This window comes from Rhinatrema bivittatum, chromosome 3 (genome assembly GCF_901001135.1).
Source record: "Rhinatrema bivittatum chromosome 3, aRhiBiv1.1, whole genome shotgun sequence".
NCBI classification, from domain to species: Eukaryota; Metazoa; Chordata; class Amphibia; order Gymnophiona; family Rhinatrematidae; genus Rhinatrema; species Rhinatrema bivittatum.
Window position 1 is genome coordinate 325135489 of NC_042617.1, and position 18525 is coordinate 325154013.

The 18525-nt window shown below is 46.9% G+C and overlaps 1 protein-coding gene across 1 annotated transcript in view; it reads right to left on the reverse strand.

Moving 5' to 3' along the window:
- Nucleotides 1-18525, reverse strand: part of ARMC2 (armadillo repeat containing 2) — a 367472-nt gene that overhangs the window by 268507 nt on the left and 80440 nt on the right. Inside the window, exon 4 of the mRNA XM_029595303.1 lies at nt 5480-5651. Within this exon, the coding sequence (XP_029451163.1) occupies nt 5480-5651 (172 nt within the window). The remainder of the gene's footprint in view (nt 1-5479; nt 5652-18525) is intronic.

The following is an 18525-nucleotide window of genomic DNA, read 5'->3' on the forward strand; positions in this document are numbered from 1 at the left end:
CAGAGACACTCCAGCATTTGAGACAGTTGTAATCTGCTCTTGGACAAGTTCACCACCCAGTCTAACTCTTTCAGCACCAAGACCAACCTATGTGAAGTCAGGTGATTTTCTTCCACGATTTGGCCCAAATCAACCAGTCACCCAGATTCAGATGAACCAGGATGCTGTCCTTGTGCAAGGATGCCACTACCACCACCATGACCTTGGAGAAGGTCCTGGGCGCAGTAGCCAGCCCAAAGGGCAGGGTCTGAAATTGATGATGTCCCAGAACGGCAACTGGGAATAGGCCTCCATTAGATCTAGAGTCATGAAAAATTCCTGATTCCACAGTCATTACAACAGAGCACAGACTTTCCATATGGAAATAAGTCACCCGCAAATACTGATTGACTCCTTTGAGATCCAGGATGGGCACAGAGGATCCCTCTTTTTTGGCTATGACAAAATTAATGACGTAGCAGCCCATATTTGTTTGTGATTTAGGAAGAGGAATAACAGCTTTTATGTCCAACAGTCTCCGTAAAATAATCTCCATTGCCACCCTCTTCTGTAGGGAGTTACAGGGAGAGACCATAAAAGCATTTGGAAGAACGCAAAGCAACTCCAGAGCATAGCCTTCTTTTATCACTTCCAGGACCCACTGGTCTGATGTGATCTAGACCCACCTCAGATAAAAGGAAGATAGACACCCATCTATCTCCTGCCCTCATTGTGAATATCGAGGTGCTCCACTCCCGGAACCCACATTCTTCCGAGGCTTTCTGGGCTGAAAAGGACTGAGATCTTCTGAAAGGTCGAAACTTCTGAGTAGTCTTTTCCCTATAGGGACGAAAATGGCTATAGGCTCTAGCGAGGCCCCTTGCTCCAAAAGGACGCAATGTCAGCTTCTTATCCTCTGGCAAACAAGGGACATGTGATTCTCTCAATCTATGTTCCATTTTCTCTAACTCACTACCAAATAAAAGAGAACCCTTAGAGGGTAAACTTGTGAGAATGGATTTAGAAATTGTGTCCGTCAACCAGTTTCGCAGCCATAGCTAATGCCTATCCACTATGATGGAAACCATCCCTCTGGCTGTAATGCAAATAAGGTCACAGTCCGCACCAGCTAAGGTGGCAGCTCCCAATTCCATCACTGCTCTGCTATTTGACCCTATTTCAGTCTCCTGAGAGACACGTAGACTAACCTGAGCCACCAGGAGCAACAAGAGGCAATATGCAAATTAATCGCCATGGCCTCAAAGCCTGCTTAAGGGTAGCTTCAATTCTTTTATTCTGAGCATCCTTTAAATTTGTCCCTCCTTCTACCGGAACGGTGGTCCACTTGTTCACAGAACACACCAGCACATCCACCTTTGGGAAACGCAATTGTTCTCTTGCCGCTGGATCCAAGGGCTACAGACCCGCTAAAACGCATTCCCCTTTAAAATTTCTCTCTGAACCGTGCCATTCAAGCTCAATCAACTCATGAATTGCATCCAGGAGAGGAAAGAAATACGACGCTTTGAGTAAGGTTATCAATATGGGGTCCTTCTTTTGCGCACCGGTAGAGTCACTCCCAGCTATACCCAGCATCTTCAGAGTCTGTGATAACAGACTCGGCAACTCATCTCTATGAAAGAAATGGAGCAGAGTTTGTGTCACTCTAAATCCAGGGGAATTTCCCCCTTTTCCAGATGGGAGAAACCCAAGTCAAAGTCATCCTTATCCACATCCTCCTGAGCATCCTCAGGGACCACTGCACCACAGCTCTTGCATGTGGTGGCAGACAACTGGGAATCCTGAGTATGTAACCCTGATTTTGAAGGTAACGCCATCTCTGCTGGGTGCCCCTGCAAAAGAGTCTGAAGTCCCTGGAAAAATTCCACCCAGGAAAAGGAGGATGGGTCCATACTAGGCCCCACAGGCCCCAATCTGACAATCTCTGACTGAACATCCCCTGAAGATCTCTCTCTCTCTCATAGGGTTAACTGAAGAAGGGGACACCCTTGTTGGGTCGCCTTCAATGCCAATCCCCTGTCTGAGGGGATGGTCCAGAGTGAGCAAAAATCAGTAGGATACAAATCACCTTGAGCATCCAAGGTAGTGCCACCACAGACTCATAGAATTCCCTGGCTGTATTGCCCGTATATGGCAAGCAGCACAGATCTCTAAAACGCTTAAGACTTTTGTCACTGGCACCATAGTGCCTCATTTCTCGTGTGCCGAAAAAGAAAAGCGCTCAATACGCACTCAAGCTGGTGCTCTGTAAACGCTCAAGCCAGCACTCACATGACAGTCGACTTCCTCATACCACCGCACACAAAGAACACCTACTACGCAGCTCGACAAACTCAAGCCTGGGAGTGGGGCCTAGCCAAAGGCTGCTCAACCTGCTGATACTGCACTGCCTCCAAATGTCAATAAACTCCCCAGAGAGGGGACAAGAGAAAGATGCCAATCACTCACACCAAAGGCAGAAGACCCGGTAAGGAAGGAATAGGAGAAATAAAACCTTCTTAGGCTTTCTTTTTTTTTTTTTTTTTAACCGGAGCTCAGATCCGGCTATGGAGAAAGAAGGCGAAAGCGTTCACTGCCGAGCCTCCCTCACCCTTCAACCACTTTGCCTCTTTTTTTTTTTTGCTTTGTATGTTAAGTCCTCTTGCCTGAAAGGCTACCGCAGTAAAGGAGCTTAACTGAGGGAGGAACCCACCAGTATCAACTCAGGAGTTCAAGTGATGCTACAAAACTTCTCCTCTCTCCTCAATTTTCCTCTTTTTTTTTTATAACAAGCAATCCCCAGTAGGGAAATTCATGTGCACCATTTGCTGGAGACGGAGAATACTGGCAGGCTGACATCATGGCAGAGCTATATATCCGAATGTCAGCTTTTATTCCATCTCCATCTGCTGGTAGAGGTGCACAACCCACTAGTGGGGGATTGGCCTGCCTGAGTGCAGAGGAAGTAGGGTATTGTAGGTGCAGGTTTTATGATGGGATTCTGTCCCACCGCCATATAGGAGAATTTTTTTGATTGATGCTCTTAAATAATTTTAGTAGTAGTTTTACTAAATGGTTGAAACTGGCCAAGCAGTTTTGGGGTTTTTTTGTTACTTAGAAGGTTTGTCTATCTAGATATGCAAGTAACATGCATGTCCAGTATGTTGCAGTAATGGTACAAAATGTTTGTAGCAATGCCTCTTGCAATATGAACAGGGATGTCTTCACTCTGCATGTATGGAATTTGGTAACAGACAGGTGTGGATAGAGTCATTGGATCCCTGCCAAGTTCAAACTAACAAGAGTGGTTTTCCCTGTCACAGGTGATTTTCTTTAAAAAGAAAAATTACTATGTTGGGAGTGTGGTGGGGTTGGGAGGGGAATATGTGCCTCAAACCTCTCTACATCTCCCTTTTAGTGATGTGGGCCTGTCTCAAACATCCCTCCTTCCCTTTTCCCCACCAATCTCTCACTCTGTCATTGCTCCACAATTCATCCCAACCAGTCCCCTTCTCTCACTCCACAGTCACTCTCTCCCCTCCACCAGTCTATGCCCACCAGTTTTTTTCTCTCCACCAGTCTATTTCCACTAGTTTGTCTCTCTCTCTCTACCAGTACGTGTCTGTCTCTCTCTCTCCCAGTCAGTTTCCATCAGTCTCTCTCTTCCCCCCCCCCCCCCCCCCAGCCCATCCTGGTCTGTCTCTCTCTCTCCACCAGTTCATCTCTGCCAGTCTGTCTCTCTCCTTCCACCCATCCGTTCCCCCAGTTGCTCCAGATCTAGCTGTATAGCTGCCCATAGTTACACTACATAAGTTACTGAATTAATACATTGTTGCACATTTACTGCTGTACTTTACAATTATATGCAGTCTGTTTATATCAGTATTTAATATATTATAAATGTCTGGTGTGTATGTAACTATTTATTACATTAATAACTTTTCTATATACAGCACATAACTGCATGCAAAAATGAAAAAGTATGTGGGGGCCCGCGAAAAGTTTGGAGGTTGAAAAGGGGTCCAAACTCCAAAAAAGATTATATATGCCTGCACTACAGGAACAAATGTCCCAGATTCACTCACCGGAAATCTGATAACCTTACCCTCCTTCCCTCCTTTTCACTGACAGGAGGAGAGCAGTACTTCTTACCTGCGAGTGCCACCTCTGTTGGCTTCAATCCACTTTTGAATGTGTGGGGACCTTTAAATCGGGCAGGATTCACACCTTCCAATGTCAGACTGAAGCTGGCAGAATGAGGCACATATACAGGGTACATGTAGGTTAAAAATGTGTCTTGTCCCAATACCAATACACAGGAGAACCAAATAAGGCCAATAATGAAATCTTTATTGTAAGGAATATTTGTCTTTGGTTTACAAGGAATTGGTGGAAGGAAAGAGAACAGTTACACAGTGTCTGACTGTTCTCCAAACTCCTTCAGAGAGCTATTACATCTCTTTCTTATATACAGTATTCTTGCTATAGGCTCCATACCCTTCCGCTCCCAACCTCCTCCATCATGTGTTACTCAGACATCTTGTAATTTATCACTTACCCTGGGCACTGAGATACACTCCCCCCCCCCCCCCAAACCAGTATAGCCCCCTGACCACAAATGCCCCAGCTCTGGTTCTGCATTTTACCTCGGTGCCCAGGCAAACTGCTTCATGCTTTCTGCTGTTGTCAGGCTGGCACACACTGGTTCCTCTTTTGTACATGCTGCTGCTGTGCTGTCTGTCAGTGTCTCTGTAAAAATGCAACTCTCCCTTTAGCTGGGATTTTGGACACATGAGCATCTTGCCTGACACCTTTGGTGCTTGTTGCCAGGCAGATTTATACAAAAAGTGCTGCTCTCCTCCTGCCAGATGGAAGTGGGGAAAGTGAGAATTGTGCAAAATTGGGATTGATGTGCCATGATTGAGAAAACTTGAAATAAAAAAGGAACCAATGTTCTAGGGTACACATATTTAGGTCTTTAATTTCTTAAAAGGTCAGTATTTGGATCAGGTAAATAGTATGTTTACACTGGGTAAGAAGGAAATGCTCAATTTAAGAAGGCATTTAAAAGTACAACTGCAAGGTTAAAGATGGCATGACAGCTTATTTCCATTTATAGTCTGCTCTTTCCAGAAAAGCCCAGGGCAGAGAACACATAATGAAACCAGAAAGTTCATGGATGACAAAATTGTTGCTCAACTTCTCAGACATCCTACATGTCCAGATGCTTGAACATTTGCTTCAAGCAATACACATGAAATGGCTCCTGCCTAAGTTGACTTCACAAAATCCCATTCAAACAGGAGAAGCATCAGATACTGCACACTATTTAAAAAGAAATGAATTGTGCAAATGGCCAGAAGGGAACACATGGAAGAAAGGGTTATTCTATCGTTTGAATTAAATTCAAAAATAATTATACCACAAACATGTCATACTGTTGGCAATCTATGTAATCAGATAAAGTTATTAAGAAAAAATAGGTAGTGCACATTCTTACCTGCGTCTGCTTGAGTTAGTTTGTCAGGTAGGAAGTTTCCCTTGGCAGCAGTTTTAAATAATCGTGCATGGGAACTGCTGATTCTTCTCATTTCTACGGGGTCCAAGGGAGGCTTTGGAAGTGAAAGGGCAGACCCCTCTTCATTTGTAGGAGGTGCAGGTAGTTTAGGTATCTGTTACAAATACAAAAAAAAAAAAAAAGATAGATATATAGCCAGATAACTCTAAGCTTAACCAGTTATGTTCAAAAGAATATAGTCAGTTAAAGTGGCCATACAGTTAAAAATAAATAAATAAAATAAATTCCCATGCAGGCCTGTTGACCTGAATAATACCTCTTCCCCCCCCCCCCCCCCAAAATGACAAGAAGGGCTCTGCTGGACTGAGCCCCACCCCACCCCTGTTCAATGCAAAACATATTTCAGAGATCCTCTCAGCAGCCTCATTCCCCCTTCCTCCCACCTCTCCTCAGTTAGAATAAATTGGAGAAATTACTTACCTGATAATTTCGTTTTCCTTAGTGTAGACAGATGGACTCAGGACCAATGGGTATAGTGTACTCCTGCTAGCAGTTGGAGACAGATCAGATTTCAATCTGACGTCAGCCCCTAGTACATATACCCCTGCAGGAAGTGCAGCTCTTCAGTATTCTCCTCGAAAAACATTGTGGATATATGTGTGACTGACTGATTGATTAACTTAATAATTTGGTTAACTTGGATAACTTCATAACTTGGTTAAACGTTAAACTTGATTAACTTGATTAACTTGAACTGGTTGATTGACTATAGCTGGAGACCGCCAGTGTACTCAACCGGAAAGCGTCGACACCCGGCAGGGTGGATGCCCTAGGTAAATGAAAAACATGGCTTACCCTTGAACATTTGAAGGCCCTGCGTGACGGCAGCCAAGGGTGGGTTGCTGAGTCCATCTGTCTACACTAAGGAAAACGAAATTATCAGGTAAGTAATTTCTCCATTTCCTAGCGTGTAGCAGATGGACTCAGGACCAATGGGATGTATAAAAGCTACTCCCGATCCGGGTGGGAGGCTGCCCGTGACCCACATAGTATTGCCCTTGCAAATGCTGTGTCCTCTCGAGCCTGAACATCCAGACGGTAGAATCTGGAGAAGGTATGGATGGAGGACCATGTAGCCGCCCTGCAGATCTCGGCAGGTGACATCATTCTAGTTTCTGCCCATGATACTGCCTGGGCTCTGGTAGAATGGACCTTGACCTGTAGAGGTGGTGGCTTGCCAGCTTCTACGTAGGCCGCCTTGATGACTTCCTTGATCCAGCGGGCGATGGTTGCCCGTGAGGCCGCTTCCCCTTGTTTCTTTCCGCTGTGAAGGACGAAAAGGTGGTCCGTTTTTCGTATGGGCTCGGACAATACCAGGTATCTGGATAGGAGTCTACCGATGTTGAGGTGGCAGAGACTACGGGCTTCTTCCAAATTCTTCCGGGCATCCGTTAAGGTGGTTAAGGTGGAAGTGTGAGACCACTTTGGGGAGGAAGGAGGGGACCATGCGTAGTTGGATGGACCCCGGAGTGAGCCTGAGGAACGGCTCACGGCAGGACAGTGCTTGTAGTTCCGATATGCGGCGGGCTGAACACACCGCCAGCAGAAACACCGTCTTCAAGGTTAACAGGCGAAGGGACAGGCCTCGTAGGGGTCTGAAGGTGCTAGGAAGTCCAAAACGAGATTGAGATTCCACAGAGGTACCGGCTACTTTAGTGGTGGGCGAATGTGTTTGACTCCTTTCAGGAAGCGTGACACGTCCGGGTGAGAGGCTATGCTGTCGCTCTCGCTCTTGGAGCTGTAGCATGATAGGGCAGCCACCTGTACCTTGATGGAGTTGAGGGACAGGCCCTTCTGTAGTCAGTTCTGTAAGGATTCCAGGATCACGGGGACAGTGAATGAGCGTGGTTTGATGTTGTGGTCTTCGCACCAGGCTTCAAATACTCTCCAGATCCTTATGTACGTTAGTGATGTGGAGAACTTGCTTGCTCGTAGGAGGGTGCCGATTACCACCCCTGAGTACCCGTTCTCTCTCAGGCGAGCCCTCTCAATGGCCAGACCGTAAGAGAGAATTGAGCTGGGTCCTCGTGGAGGATCGGACCTTGTTGTAGCAGGTCCCTGTGTGGGGGCAAGGGTAGGGGGTTCCCTGCCAGCAGTCTTCTCATGTCTGCGTACCAGGGTCTTCTTGGCCAGTCCGGAGCCACCAGAAGAACTAGTCCCTTGTGTAGGTGTATCTTGTGAATGATTGCACCCAGTAGGGGCCACGGCGGGAAGGCATATAGTAGAGTCCCCGGGGGCCAGGGCATCGATCCCTTGGGACTGCGGTTCCTGCCTGCGGCTGAAGTATCTGGATACTTGGGCGTTGGATCTGTTTGCCAGAAGGTCCATGTCCAGTGTCCCCCACCGATCCACTATTATCTTGAAGGCTGTGGGTGACAGCTTCCATTCTCCTGGGTCTAGGCTTTCCCTGCTGAGGAAGTCTGCCGTGATGTTGTCTTTCCCGGTGATGTGGACGGTGGAGATCTCCTGGAGGTTTGCTTCCGCCCACGCCATCAGGGGGTCTATTTCTAGGGACACCTGTTGGCTTCTGGTTCCCCCCTGCCGGTTGATGTAGGCCACTGTCGTGGCATTGTCAGACATTACTCTGACCGCTTTGTTTCGAAGTCTGTGGGTGAACCGCATGCAGGCTAGTCTGACTGCTCGCGCTTCTAGGCGGTTGATGTTCCATCCCGCCTCTTCTGCGTTCCACTGCCCTTGGGCGGTTAGCTCCTCGCAGTGTGCTCCCCATCCTCGTAGACTGGCATCTGTGGTGAGTAGAGTCCAGGTTGGGGAGGACAGACTTGATCCCCGGCTCATGTGGCTGGCCTGCAGCCACCACCTTAGCTGGGTCCGAACTCTGCCCGGAGTGATAGACGTACGGTGTAGTTCTGGGACCGTGGGCTCCACCGTCAGCCCAAGGACTTGCAGGTAATCCCATGCTGTGGGACGAGGATCGTCCAGCAAGGTTTGTAGCCGGTTCCACAATTTTGATCTCCTTGTGGGGGTCAGGCTGACCTTGTCCTCTTTGGTGTCGAATTGGGCTCCTAGGTACTCCAGCGACTGTGAGGGCTGTAGGATGCTTTTGTTTGTGATGACTACCCAATCCTAGGCTTTGACTCTGCTGGTTGCTTGGCGGCTTTCCTCCGGTGACTTTGTTCTGATCAGCCAATCGTCCAGGTAGGGGTGAACAAGGATTCCTTCCCTCCTCAGTGTTGCCGCCGCCACCACCACCATTACCTTGGTGAACGTCCGGGGTGCTGTGGCTAACCCGAAGGGTAGTGCCCGGAACTGGTAGTGACGGTTCAGGACTTTGAAGTTCTTGATGAATGGGGATGTGCAGATAGGCCTCTGAAAGATCCAGGGATGTGAGAAACTCTCCTGGTTGTAACGCCCTTATAACGGATTGTAGGGTTTCCATGCGGAAGCGAGGGATCCTGATGTGGAGGTTGACAGACTTAAGATCCAGGATGGGCCTGAATGTTCCCTCTTTCTTGGGAACGATAAAATAAATGGAATAATGGCCAGTATTTATTTCCTGTGGAGGTACTGGGGTTATGGCCTCGAATGCCAGTAGCCTGGACAGTGTAGCTTCCACCGCTGCCCTCTTGGAGGGGTCATGGCAGGGGGACTCCACGTACTTGTCCGGAGGGGTCGTAGGAAATCCAGGTAGTACCCCTGCCGAATGATGACTAGGACCTCTTGTCCGAGGTTATCTCGACCTATCTGTGGTAGAATAGGGCTAATCTGCTTCTTCCCTTGGATGGGTCGGCTGAATCTCATTGTGGGGTGTGGCTGGGGCCCGTACCAGAGCTGGCTCCCCTCTTGTTGTGCTTGGTCCGAAAGGACTGGTTCCTGCCCGTAGGGCGGGGCGCTTGATAGTTGTTCCTGTAAGGATTGAAGCGCTGCGAACTTCTGTCCCTGGAGGACCTGGGGAAGGGACGCTGAATTCTCTGTCTTATCTTCCAGCAGTCGCGGCAATGGGGACTCGCCCCATTTGTCGGCCAGTTTCTCTAGTTCGCTGCCAAACAGGAGGGATCCTTTGAAGGGCATCCTTGTGAGGCGCGTTTTGGAAGATGCGTCGGCCGACCAGCTTCGAAGCCAGAGTTGTCTCCTGGCAGCCACCGCAGAGGACACTCCTCTGGCCGCTGTGAGCACTAGGTCGGAGGCAGCGTCCGCTAGGAACGATTCGCTGGTTCCATGTCTTCTCCCAGGGTGTTGTTCCTGGTTTGTGATAGGCAGGCACGTGTCACTACGGTACAGCAGGCCGCAATTTGTAGAGACATAGCGGCTACGTCAAATGATTGTTTGAGGATGGACTCCAGAAGTCGGTCATGTGCATCTTTGAGCGCAGCTCCTCCCTTCACTGGGATAGTGGTGTGCCTAGAGACCGCGCAGACCATAGCATCCACTCTTAGGCATGCAAGAAGATCTTTGGTTGCTGGGTACAGGGGGTACAGGGCCACCAAGGCTCGTCCCCCTTTGAATGCGGACTCCGGAGCATTCCATTCCAGGTCAATCAGCTGTTGTGCTGCTTGTAACAGAGGGAAATGGTGAGAAGTCTGTCGAAGACCCTCCAGCAGGGGGTTCGGTTTCGGTTCCCCCGAAGTACCTGGGCCCGGGATAGCGAGCTCCGTCAGACATTGATTGACCAGGTCGGGAGCTCGTCCTTTGTGAAGAAGCGTCTCATGATTCGGTGAGGCTCTGTCCCCGGGGGGAGCTCCCCTTTTCTAGGGGTTCGGCTTCTTCCTCAGAGGTGTCCGAGTCCCCGTAGGTGGGGCTTCTGGGTAATGGGAGCCTGTGCCTAGGTCTTTAGGGGCCTGGAGCATGTGGGTCCTCCGGTGGAGCATGTGGTTGGACAGCCAGAGGTTCAGTTTGCATTTGAACAAAGGCGTGAATCCCCTTGAAAAACTCCACCCATGATATGGACGCTGGATCAAAGCCGAGAGGCACTGGTTCTTTGGGGGTCCCCGTCTGTGGGGGGGTCCCCCTGGCTAGGTCCGGGGTGCCCCCTGAGGAGCTGGAACTCGGCCCTGGGTGGGACTGGCCCTGAGCTGGATCTCCCAGGGCCTCCTCGCACTGCGTGCACAGGGCATCGCCTCCTCGCTTTGTGCGGCTCTGAGGTGGCATGCCGGGCAGAGGCCTTGCGCTTTAATTTCTGTTCCTGGGGGTGCCATGGTTGTCGGTGCGTAAATCTTATGCGCTCCGGTGCGCTTAGATTGAGCGTGTAAGTTGTGCGCGCGGCTGTGCCGTAGATATGCGCTTGGCTATGTGTGCGCGAGTTATGCGCGCAAGGATTTATGCGCGCATAAGTCTATGCGCACAAGTGCTTTGTGCACCTGGCTCGGAGATGTGCACTCGGAGGCGAACGGCGCGGCGAGTAGGCCAAGATGGCGACGGCGAGCACACGGGCAATATGGCGACCCCCTCAGAGAGTCTCCACGTGGGCAGACTCTTGGAATAGCCGGGGCTTGGTCCTGCTAGGGCGGATCAACCCGGTGGCACTGGTTCTGGTCGGTGACCTGTGCTCGTCCTCGACCCTCAGAGACCGGATTCGAGTAGAAGATTTCTACCTTACGTTGTCTTCGGCGCTTCCCGGTTTCATCCCGGGCGGTCTCCGGCTACGGGGGGAGAGGGCAAATACCTTCACCGCCGTGCTCAAGAGTGCACCCGCTGCCTCTCAGCCACGCCCGAAGGATCAGGGGCTAGGTCCTCGCCGCGATTTGGCCGCCGGACCGAGGCTCACCTCCGAGGGACCACGGAAATCACCTCGGGAATCTCAACTGGGGGAGGGACCCGAGGGTATCACCGCAGGAAAGTGGGGCTCGTCTTCAGGTAGGTTTTCTTCTTTCAATTTTGGGTTTTCTTCTTTTTTTTTTTTTAATTTTTTTTTTAATTTTTTTTTTTTTTAATTCTTTATTTGTAATTTTCAAATACAATTATCTTACATTGTATTGAGGAAATACATAAGATGGAAGTCATGAATCAATTTAAACACAATTCTTTCTAAACATTCCTTAATTGGGCTCCAACCTATTCAGTGTCATTACAAATGGGGAGATGCTTAAATCTCTAACTGAAATAAACGGGAGACTAGAAGAAATAACAAACCACATTCATAACATAAATAGCAATACCTATCCCAATTTTACTTATTTACCCTGTTTGGTCTATAGGGGAAGATGTTGGAGGATGATTTTCTAACCTTTGATCAAGAAACACTTTTAATTGATCTGGGATGAAAAAAATATATGACTCTTCCTGCTTACTAATATAACACTTACAGGGGAACCGCAATTTGTATGAAAAACCCAATGACAGCACATCTTGGCGAAAAGATAAAAATATCTTTCGCCTTTGTTGTGTTGCCACTGCTAAGTCAAGAAACATTTTTACAGGTTTCTCCATAAATGAAATGGGGAACCTGTTGAAATATTTTTTCATGATCTTATTCAGATCATTTACAGAAAAGAAGGTAACAAGAAGAGTGCCCCAATCTATTACTTTTGCATTAGAATCTTCAAGAAATCTCGTAAGATCTCCCTGAAACATCTCTTGGGATAAATTCCTTGTCCTAGTTGACATTGGAAGAAAATAACAATTATTCACAACAGGTACTTCCCCAGAGGCAATGCCATGTGCTTCTTGGAAAAAATTAGTCAGAGTGATTAGGGGGGTCTCTCCTGTCACTCTAGGAAAATTTATAATACGAACATTAAAGCGTTTGGCAGTGTTCTCTAGGGCCTCCAATCTAACTGCAATTTGTTCTCTATCCTTTGCAACAGCAATGTTGAATTCTTGATTTTTAAGTCCATTATTTTCTAATTGGGTAATTCTTTCATCGGATCTTTTGATTTGTTCTTGAATTTGGACAGAGTCCTGAGCATATCTTAAGTTATACATATCCATTTTCCCTTCTAAAACTTTAATGTTGACAGACATCGCTGCAACCATTTCCCATATAGAATCCAAAGTCACCAGTTCAGGATGGATTGGCAATTCAACTTTCTTACTGCTGGATGCAATAGCAGTATTGAAAGTAGTCCCAGGTTCCTCCTGTACTGCAGCGGGACTTAAATTACTTCCCGCTGTGTCCTGGTGGTCACTGATTTCATTTGGGACTAATTCATTGCTTAGTCCAGCTTTTCTTTGAACTGGGGGAAGTCCAACATTTGGACTTAAAGAAGCCTCCTCTGCAGAAATGGGAAGTCCTCCCACACTACCCAGCTCACCAGGTTCCTCGGTCTTCTGAGATTGTGAGATAGGTGAGATCAAAAAGTTTGTGATTGCCTATTGAATAGGCGACGCTATAGGGGCGGGTAAGGCAGGGAAAACCCTGACTTTCCCCTTCCTCTTAGCCGGCATGTTTTATACTCTATCCCGTAGGCTTTCACATAAGTCTCAATATTGCCACTCAAAACTTAGAGATAAGCAGAAGGGAGAGAAACGATTCCATCAATTAAATAATTAGTAAATACCTGGAGCAGTAGCAGTGGCTGTATTCGGCGGAGTCTGGCAGAGTCCGATGAAGCGCACGCCCCTTTAGCGCGCGCCGGCTCTGCCGCGCCGCTTACTATTTGTTCTTATAGGCAGCTGCTTCCTCCTTCCGGTCCGGGGCTCTGCCCACTGCACTCGGTTCTCTCTCTCTCTGCACCATCGAGGTTCAGTCACCCCCGGAAGCAGGGCTTACAGGCAAGTAGATTTTCTCTCAGAAAGCGGTCTCTGCTCTCCCTCTTCTCCCGCTTCTGGTCACTTACAACGCGGTCTTATAGGCAGCTGCTTCCTCCTTCCAGTCCGGGGCTCCGCCCACTGCACTCGGTTCTCTCTCTCTCTGCACAGTCGAGGTTCAGTCACCCCCGGAAGCAGGGCTTACAGGCAAGTAGATTTTCTCTCAGAAAGCGGTCTCTGCTCTCCCTCTTCTCCCCTGGTTTTTCTTCTTTAAATTTGATCTAACGCTTGAGAGCATGCAGATAGTCCCTAACTGCTATGGAGACGGAAAATACTGAAAAGCTGCACTTCCTGCAGGGGTATATGTACTAGGGGCTAACGTCAGATTGAAATCTGATCCGTCTCCAACTGCTAGCAGGAGTATACTATACCCATTGGTCCTGAGTCCATCTGCTACACGCTAGGAAACGCTCATTAATGTCCCCTCTCCTCCACTCACCAAAACCCTTAGCACCTTTGCAAAGGCAGATCTGGCCCAGGAAGGTGGGTACATTCATACTGCAAATCCCAGCAGCTTCCAGCATTTCTCTGACAATAAGCAGCCAGTGCTGCTGTCAGAAATTCTCCAATAATAAAAACTCTTCTCTAGTATTAAACTTATGAGTTTCCAATATTCAGAAATCAGCTACTCACAAGTTATCTAGCTAAATATGTCTGAATATTGACCCACAATTATATAAAAATTAATATATAACAGGCTCCAAAAAGATAATTATTAACCTGTAATAATTATTCTCCAAAAGTATTTTTCCATAGATTCACTCTGGTAGATCACATGAGCTTTTAATTCTGCCCTAAAGAACCTCAAAAAGGTACAATTAGGTTTCTTACCTGCTAACTTTCTTTGAGTCCTGCCAGACCAGTCCAGTATGTATGGGTTTAGGACCCACCCCTTCCCTCTGCCAACAGATGGAGACAAAAAAGATTCTGATTCACTGACATCACCCCTTATAGGGCACTGTAAAGCCTGCAACACTTCAATATAGCTATATTAAAACGGAAAACCTCAAAACTTTCCCCCATACAAGCAGGGGAGATCAAACATGGACCCTTAAACGCGATTGCAGCTACTACTGGAATGAAAAACCTATACAGTAGGATGCCGGCTAGAAATGGGTGGGATCCTGGAGTGGTCTGGTAAGAACTCAAAGAAAAACTTTTACCTTCTTTATCCAACCAGATCCTCCAGTATGCATGGGATGTACCCAAGCCACCCTCAAACTGAGAGGGAGGCAGACAAGACTACCCTCAGGACCCCCACCCTAAAAGGAGACTAACTCTCTAGCCTGCACGTCTAAAGCGATAGTGCTTGGCAAGCGAAACCCATGTGGCCACCCTGCAGACCTCCTCAGGTGACAGTCTGCAGCTCCACACACGAAGCCGCCTGACCTTATGTTGAATGAGCTCTAAGACCCTCAGGAACTAACAATCCTCTGCAAATGTAAGCTGAACCAGTAGCCTCCTTAATTCATCTGGCTTTTGTCTCAGAGGCTGCATCTCCTCACTTTCTACCACTGAAGAGAACAAACAAATGATTTGATCTCCTAAAGGAATGGGTCACTCAAATACCTGAGTAAAGTTCTTTTCACATCTACCAAATATAAAATTCCAAAAGTCTCCACCAGAATCACACTTTGTTAATGCAGGAAGATCTACAGACTAGTTCAAATGGAATTGAGAAACCACCTTTTGTAAAAATGAAGGACCCATTTGAATGGACACTCCTGCTTCCGAAATTGTTAGAAACTGATCCCAGTAGGATACAGCCTGTAACTCGGAAATTCGCCTCACTGAACAGATTGCCATCAGAAAAATCTCCTTCAACGTCGCATCTTAATAAGAAATAGTCTAATATTTAAACCATATATCCCCTCTCGAACTCTTAGATCTCAATAAAGGTTTACTTGAAATCCCGACCATAAGAAACTCAATCTTACACTAACAAGAGACCAAGCGATATCAATTGCTGGCCCAATGCTCTGGAACTCAATGCCAGAGAATCTTTGTACAATAAATGACAATAAGACTGAAAGATTGGGCGTCCAAATGACAGATGAAATTTAAGGTGGACAAGTTCAACCTGTTGCATATAGGGAAAAATAACCCATGCTGTAGTTACATGATGTTAGGTTCCATATTAGGAATTACCACCCAGGAAAAAGATCTAGGCATCAGAGTGGATAATAATTTGAAATAGTCGGCTCAATGTGCTGCAGCAGTCAAAAAAGTAAACAATGTTAGGAATTATTAGGAAGAGAATGGTTAATAAAACGGAAAATGTCATAATGCCTCTATATCACTCCATGGTGAGACCGCACCTTGAATACTGTGTACAATTCTGGTTGTTGCATCTCAAAAAAGATATAGTTGTGATGGAGAAGGTACAGAGAAGGGCAACCAAAATGATAAAGGGGATGGAACAGCTCCCCTATGAGGAAAGGCTGAAGAGGTTAGGGCTGTTCAGCTTGGAGAAGAGACGGCCGAGGGGGAATATGATAGAGGTATTTAAAATCATGAGAGGTCTTGAACAAGTAGATGTGAATCAGTTATTTACACTTTTGGACAACAGAAGGACTAGGGGGCACTCCCTGAAGTTAGCAAGTAGCACATTTAAGACTAATCAGAGAAAATTCTTTTTCGCTCAATGCACAATTAAGCTCTGGAATTTGTTGCCAGAGGATGTGGTTAGTGCAGTTAGTGTAGCTGGGTTTAAAAAAGGTTTGGATAAGTTCTTGGAGGAGAAGTCCATTAACTGATATTAACCAAGTTAACTTAGGGAACGGCCTCTGCTATTATTTATTTATTTTGAACTTTTATATACCGCCATTCATGTGCAAAACAGTACATATCATATCGGTTTACAGCGAAATGAGGGAAGCATAAAACAAATGCCTTACATCAAACAAGGGTTACGGGAACTGGGATCAAATTTAACATATAAATACTGTGTGTCTTCCTGATATATAGCAGGTGGACAAAAACTAGCTTAGATAATAAGATGTCATGATGGAAATTTCTCCTCAATGCCCAGGAGCTGATGGACTGAGGAGAAAGAGAAAGTCTACGAGGTAGAGTCTGGTTCAGAGTTCGGAAAACTTGACTGAAAAAATTGACTGAAGCAAGACCTGTCAGTGAGGTAAAGTCTGGTTAAGAGTTCGGAAAAACTTGACTGAAGAGGTATTCCTTTTTCTAATGGGAAAGGCCGAAGGATCCTGTGAATTTACTGAAAGGCTTCAGAGAAGAGCCAGGTTTTGAGTCTTTTTTTTAAAGGTTGTCAAACATTTTTCTTGCCAGAGGTCTGGCAGGAGAGCATTCCAATGGGAGGGGCCAGCTGTGGAAAGCACTTGTTTCCTTAAGGAGGATTTGATGGGGGGGGCGTAGAGTGTGTCTCTATAGGCAGGTCTGATCGGTCTGGTGGAATTGTGGTGACGAAGGGGGGTATTTTGATCCGCTGGGGTGAGATTGTGTATGGTTTTGTGTATAGTCATAAGAACTTTATCCTGGATTCTGAATTTGATTGGAAGCCAGTGAAGGTTACGCAGGGTGGGTGTGATGTGCTCTCTTTTGTTGGTCTTAGTCAAAATCCTCGCCGTGGCATTCTGTAGCATCTGTAGGGGTTTTATGGTGTTTGCTGGCAGACCGATCAGAAGCGAATTGCAGTAATCTATTTTAGAAAAAATGATGGTTTGAAGAACAGAGCGGAAGTCTTGAAAGTGTAAAAGGGGTCTCAGTCATTTTAGGACTTGTAGTCTGAAAAAACAGTCTTTTGTGGTGTTATTGACAAATTTTTTTAGGTTCAGTTGGTTATCCATGATGACTCCGAGGTTTCTCACGGGGGGAGGAGAAGATAGGTTGAATGGTGGGCTGATTGTTGGGGGCTGTTTTGGTGTCATCCAAGGAAATGAGGAGGAGTTCTTCTTGTTGGTGTTAAGGACTAAATTGAGGCTTGAGAGAAGGTGGTTAATAGATTGAAGGCAGTTATTCCAGAAACAGAGGGTTTTGTGGAGTGAGTCCTTAAATCGGGATGAGTATTTGCACATCGTCGGCGTATATGTAGTGAGTTAATTTTAGATTTATTACTTGCTGGCAGAGAAGGAGAAGGTAGATATTGAAGAGAGTCGGGGAGAGAGAGGAGCCTTGGGGGACTCCCGTGGTTGAGCTGACAGGGTGGGATTCCTTGTTGTTGATTTTGACCTTGTAGAATCTGTTGCAGTGGAAGGACTTGAACCAACTGAGTGCGGTGCCCTTGATGCCGATGTCCGCTAGCCGATCCACGAGGATTGAGTGATTCACCGTGTCGAAAGCGGCTAAGTCAAGGAGGACGAGAAGGCAAGGTTGTTTTTTCTCTAGACTCAGGAGAATAGTGTCTGTGAGGGAAGTTAAGATGGCTTCTGTACTAAGGGACTTACGAAAGCCAAACTGAGCTGGGGCGAGGATTTTGTTTTCATCCAAATAATCTGAAAGTTGTTTATTGACGATTTTTTCCAGGAGTTTGGAGATGAATGGAAGGTTAGCTATAGGGCAGAAGTTGGCCGGATCGGCCGGAGACAGGTTGGGTTTTTTCAGCAGAGGTTTGAGAATGGCGAGTTTGAGGGCGTCAGGCACTGAGCCTTGTAATAGAGAACAGTTAATGATTTCTGCAATAGGCTTGGCAATGATTTCTGGGATGGAGATGAGAAGGTTTGAAGGAATCGAGTCAGTTGGGTGGGATGAGGGTTTGAGCTTCTTGAGTAGGGTTTCTATCTCTAAAGGTGAAGTGGTTTCGAATGTTTCGAGGCTTGTGCTATGTTGTAGAGAGGTGGCATAAAGGGGGGGAGGCTGACCGTTGTTGTTGGTGGTTAGCGGTGATATTAGGTTGAGTATTTTTTTCTCAAAGTATAAGGCGAGCTCTGAGGCCTTGCTATCTGCTTGGTCCTCTGGTATAGTTGGGGAGATGGTTTGGTGAGGGCCGAGACATATGAGAATAATGCTTTAGAGTCGAAGATGAAGTGGTGGATTTTCTGTGCGTAGAAGTCTCTCTTAGTTCTAAGGATTGAGATCCTGTAGCGGTGCATGAAGGATTTATACGCAGCTTGGTTCTCTGAAGAAGGATTTTTTCTTCAAATGTGTTCTTCGCTTCTTAATTTTAGCTTGAGAGCTTTCAATTCTGGGGTGTACCAAGTATTCCTGTTGTCTGGGTTGGAGCGTAAGACTTTAGTAGTTAATGGGCAGGTTAGATCAGCTACTTTATTAGTGATCTTGAACCAGGAGGAGGTAGCCGCTTC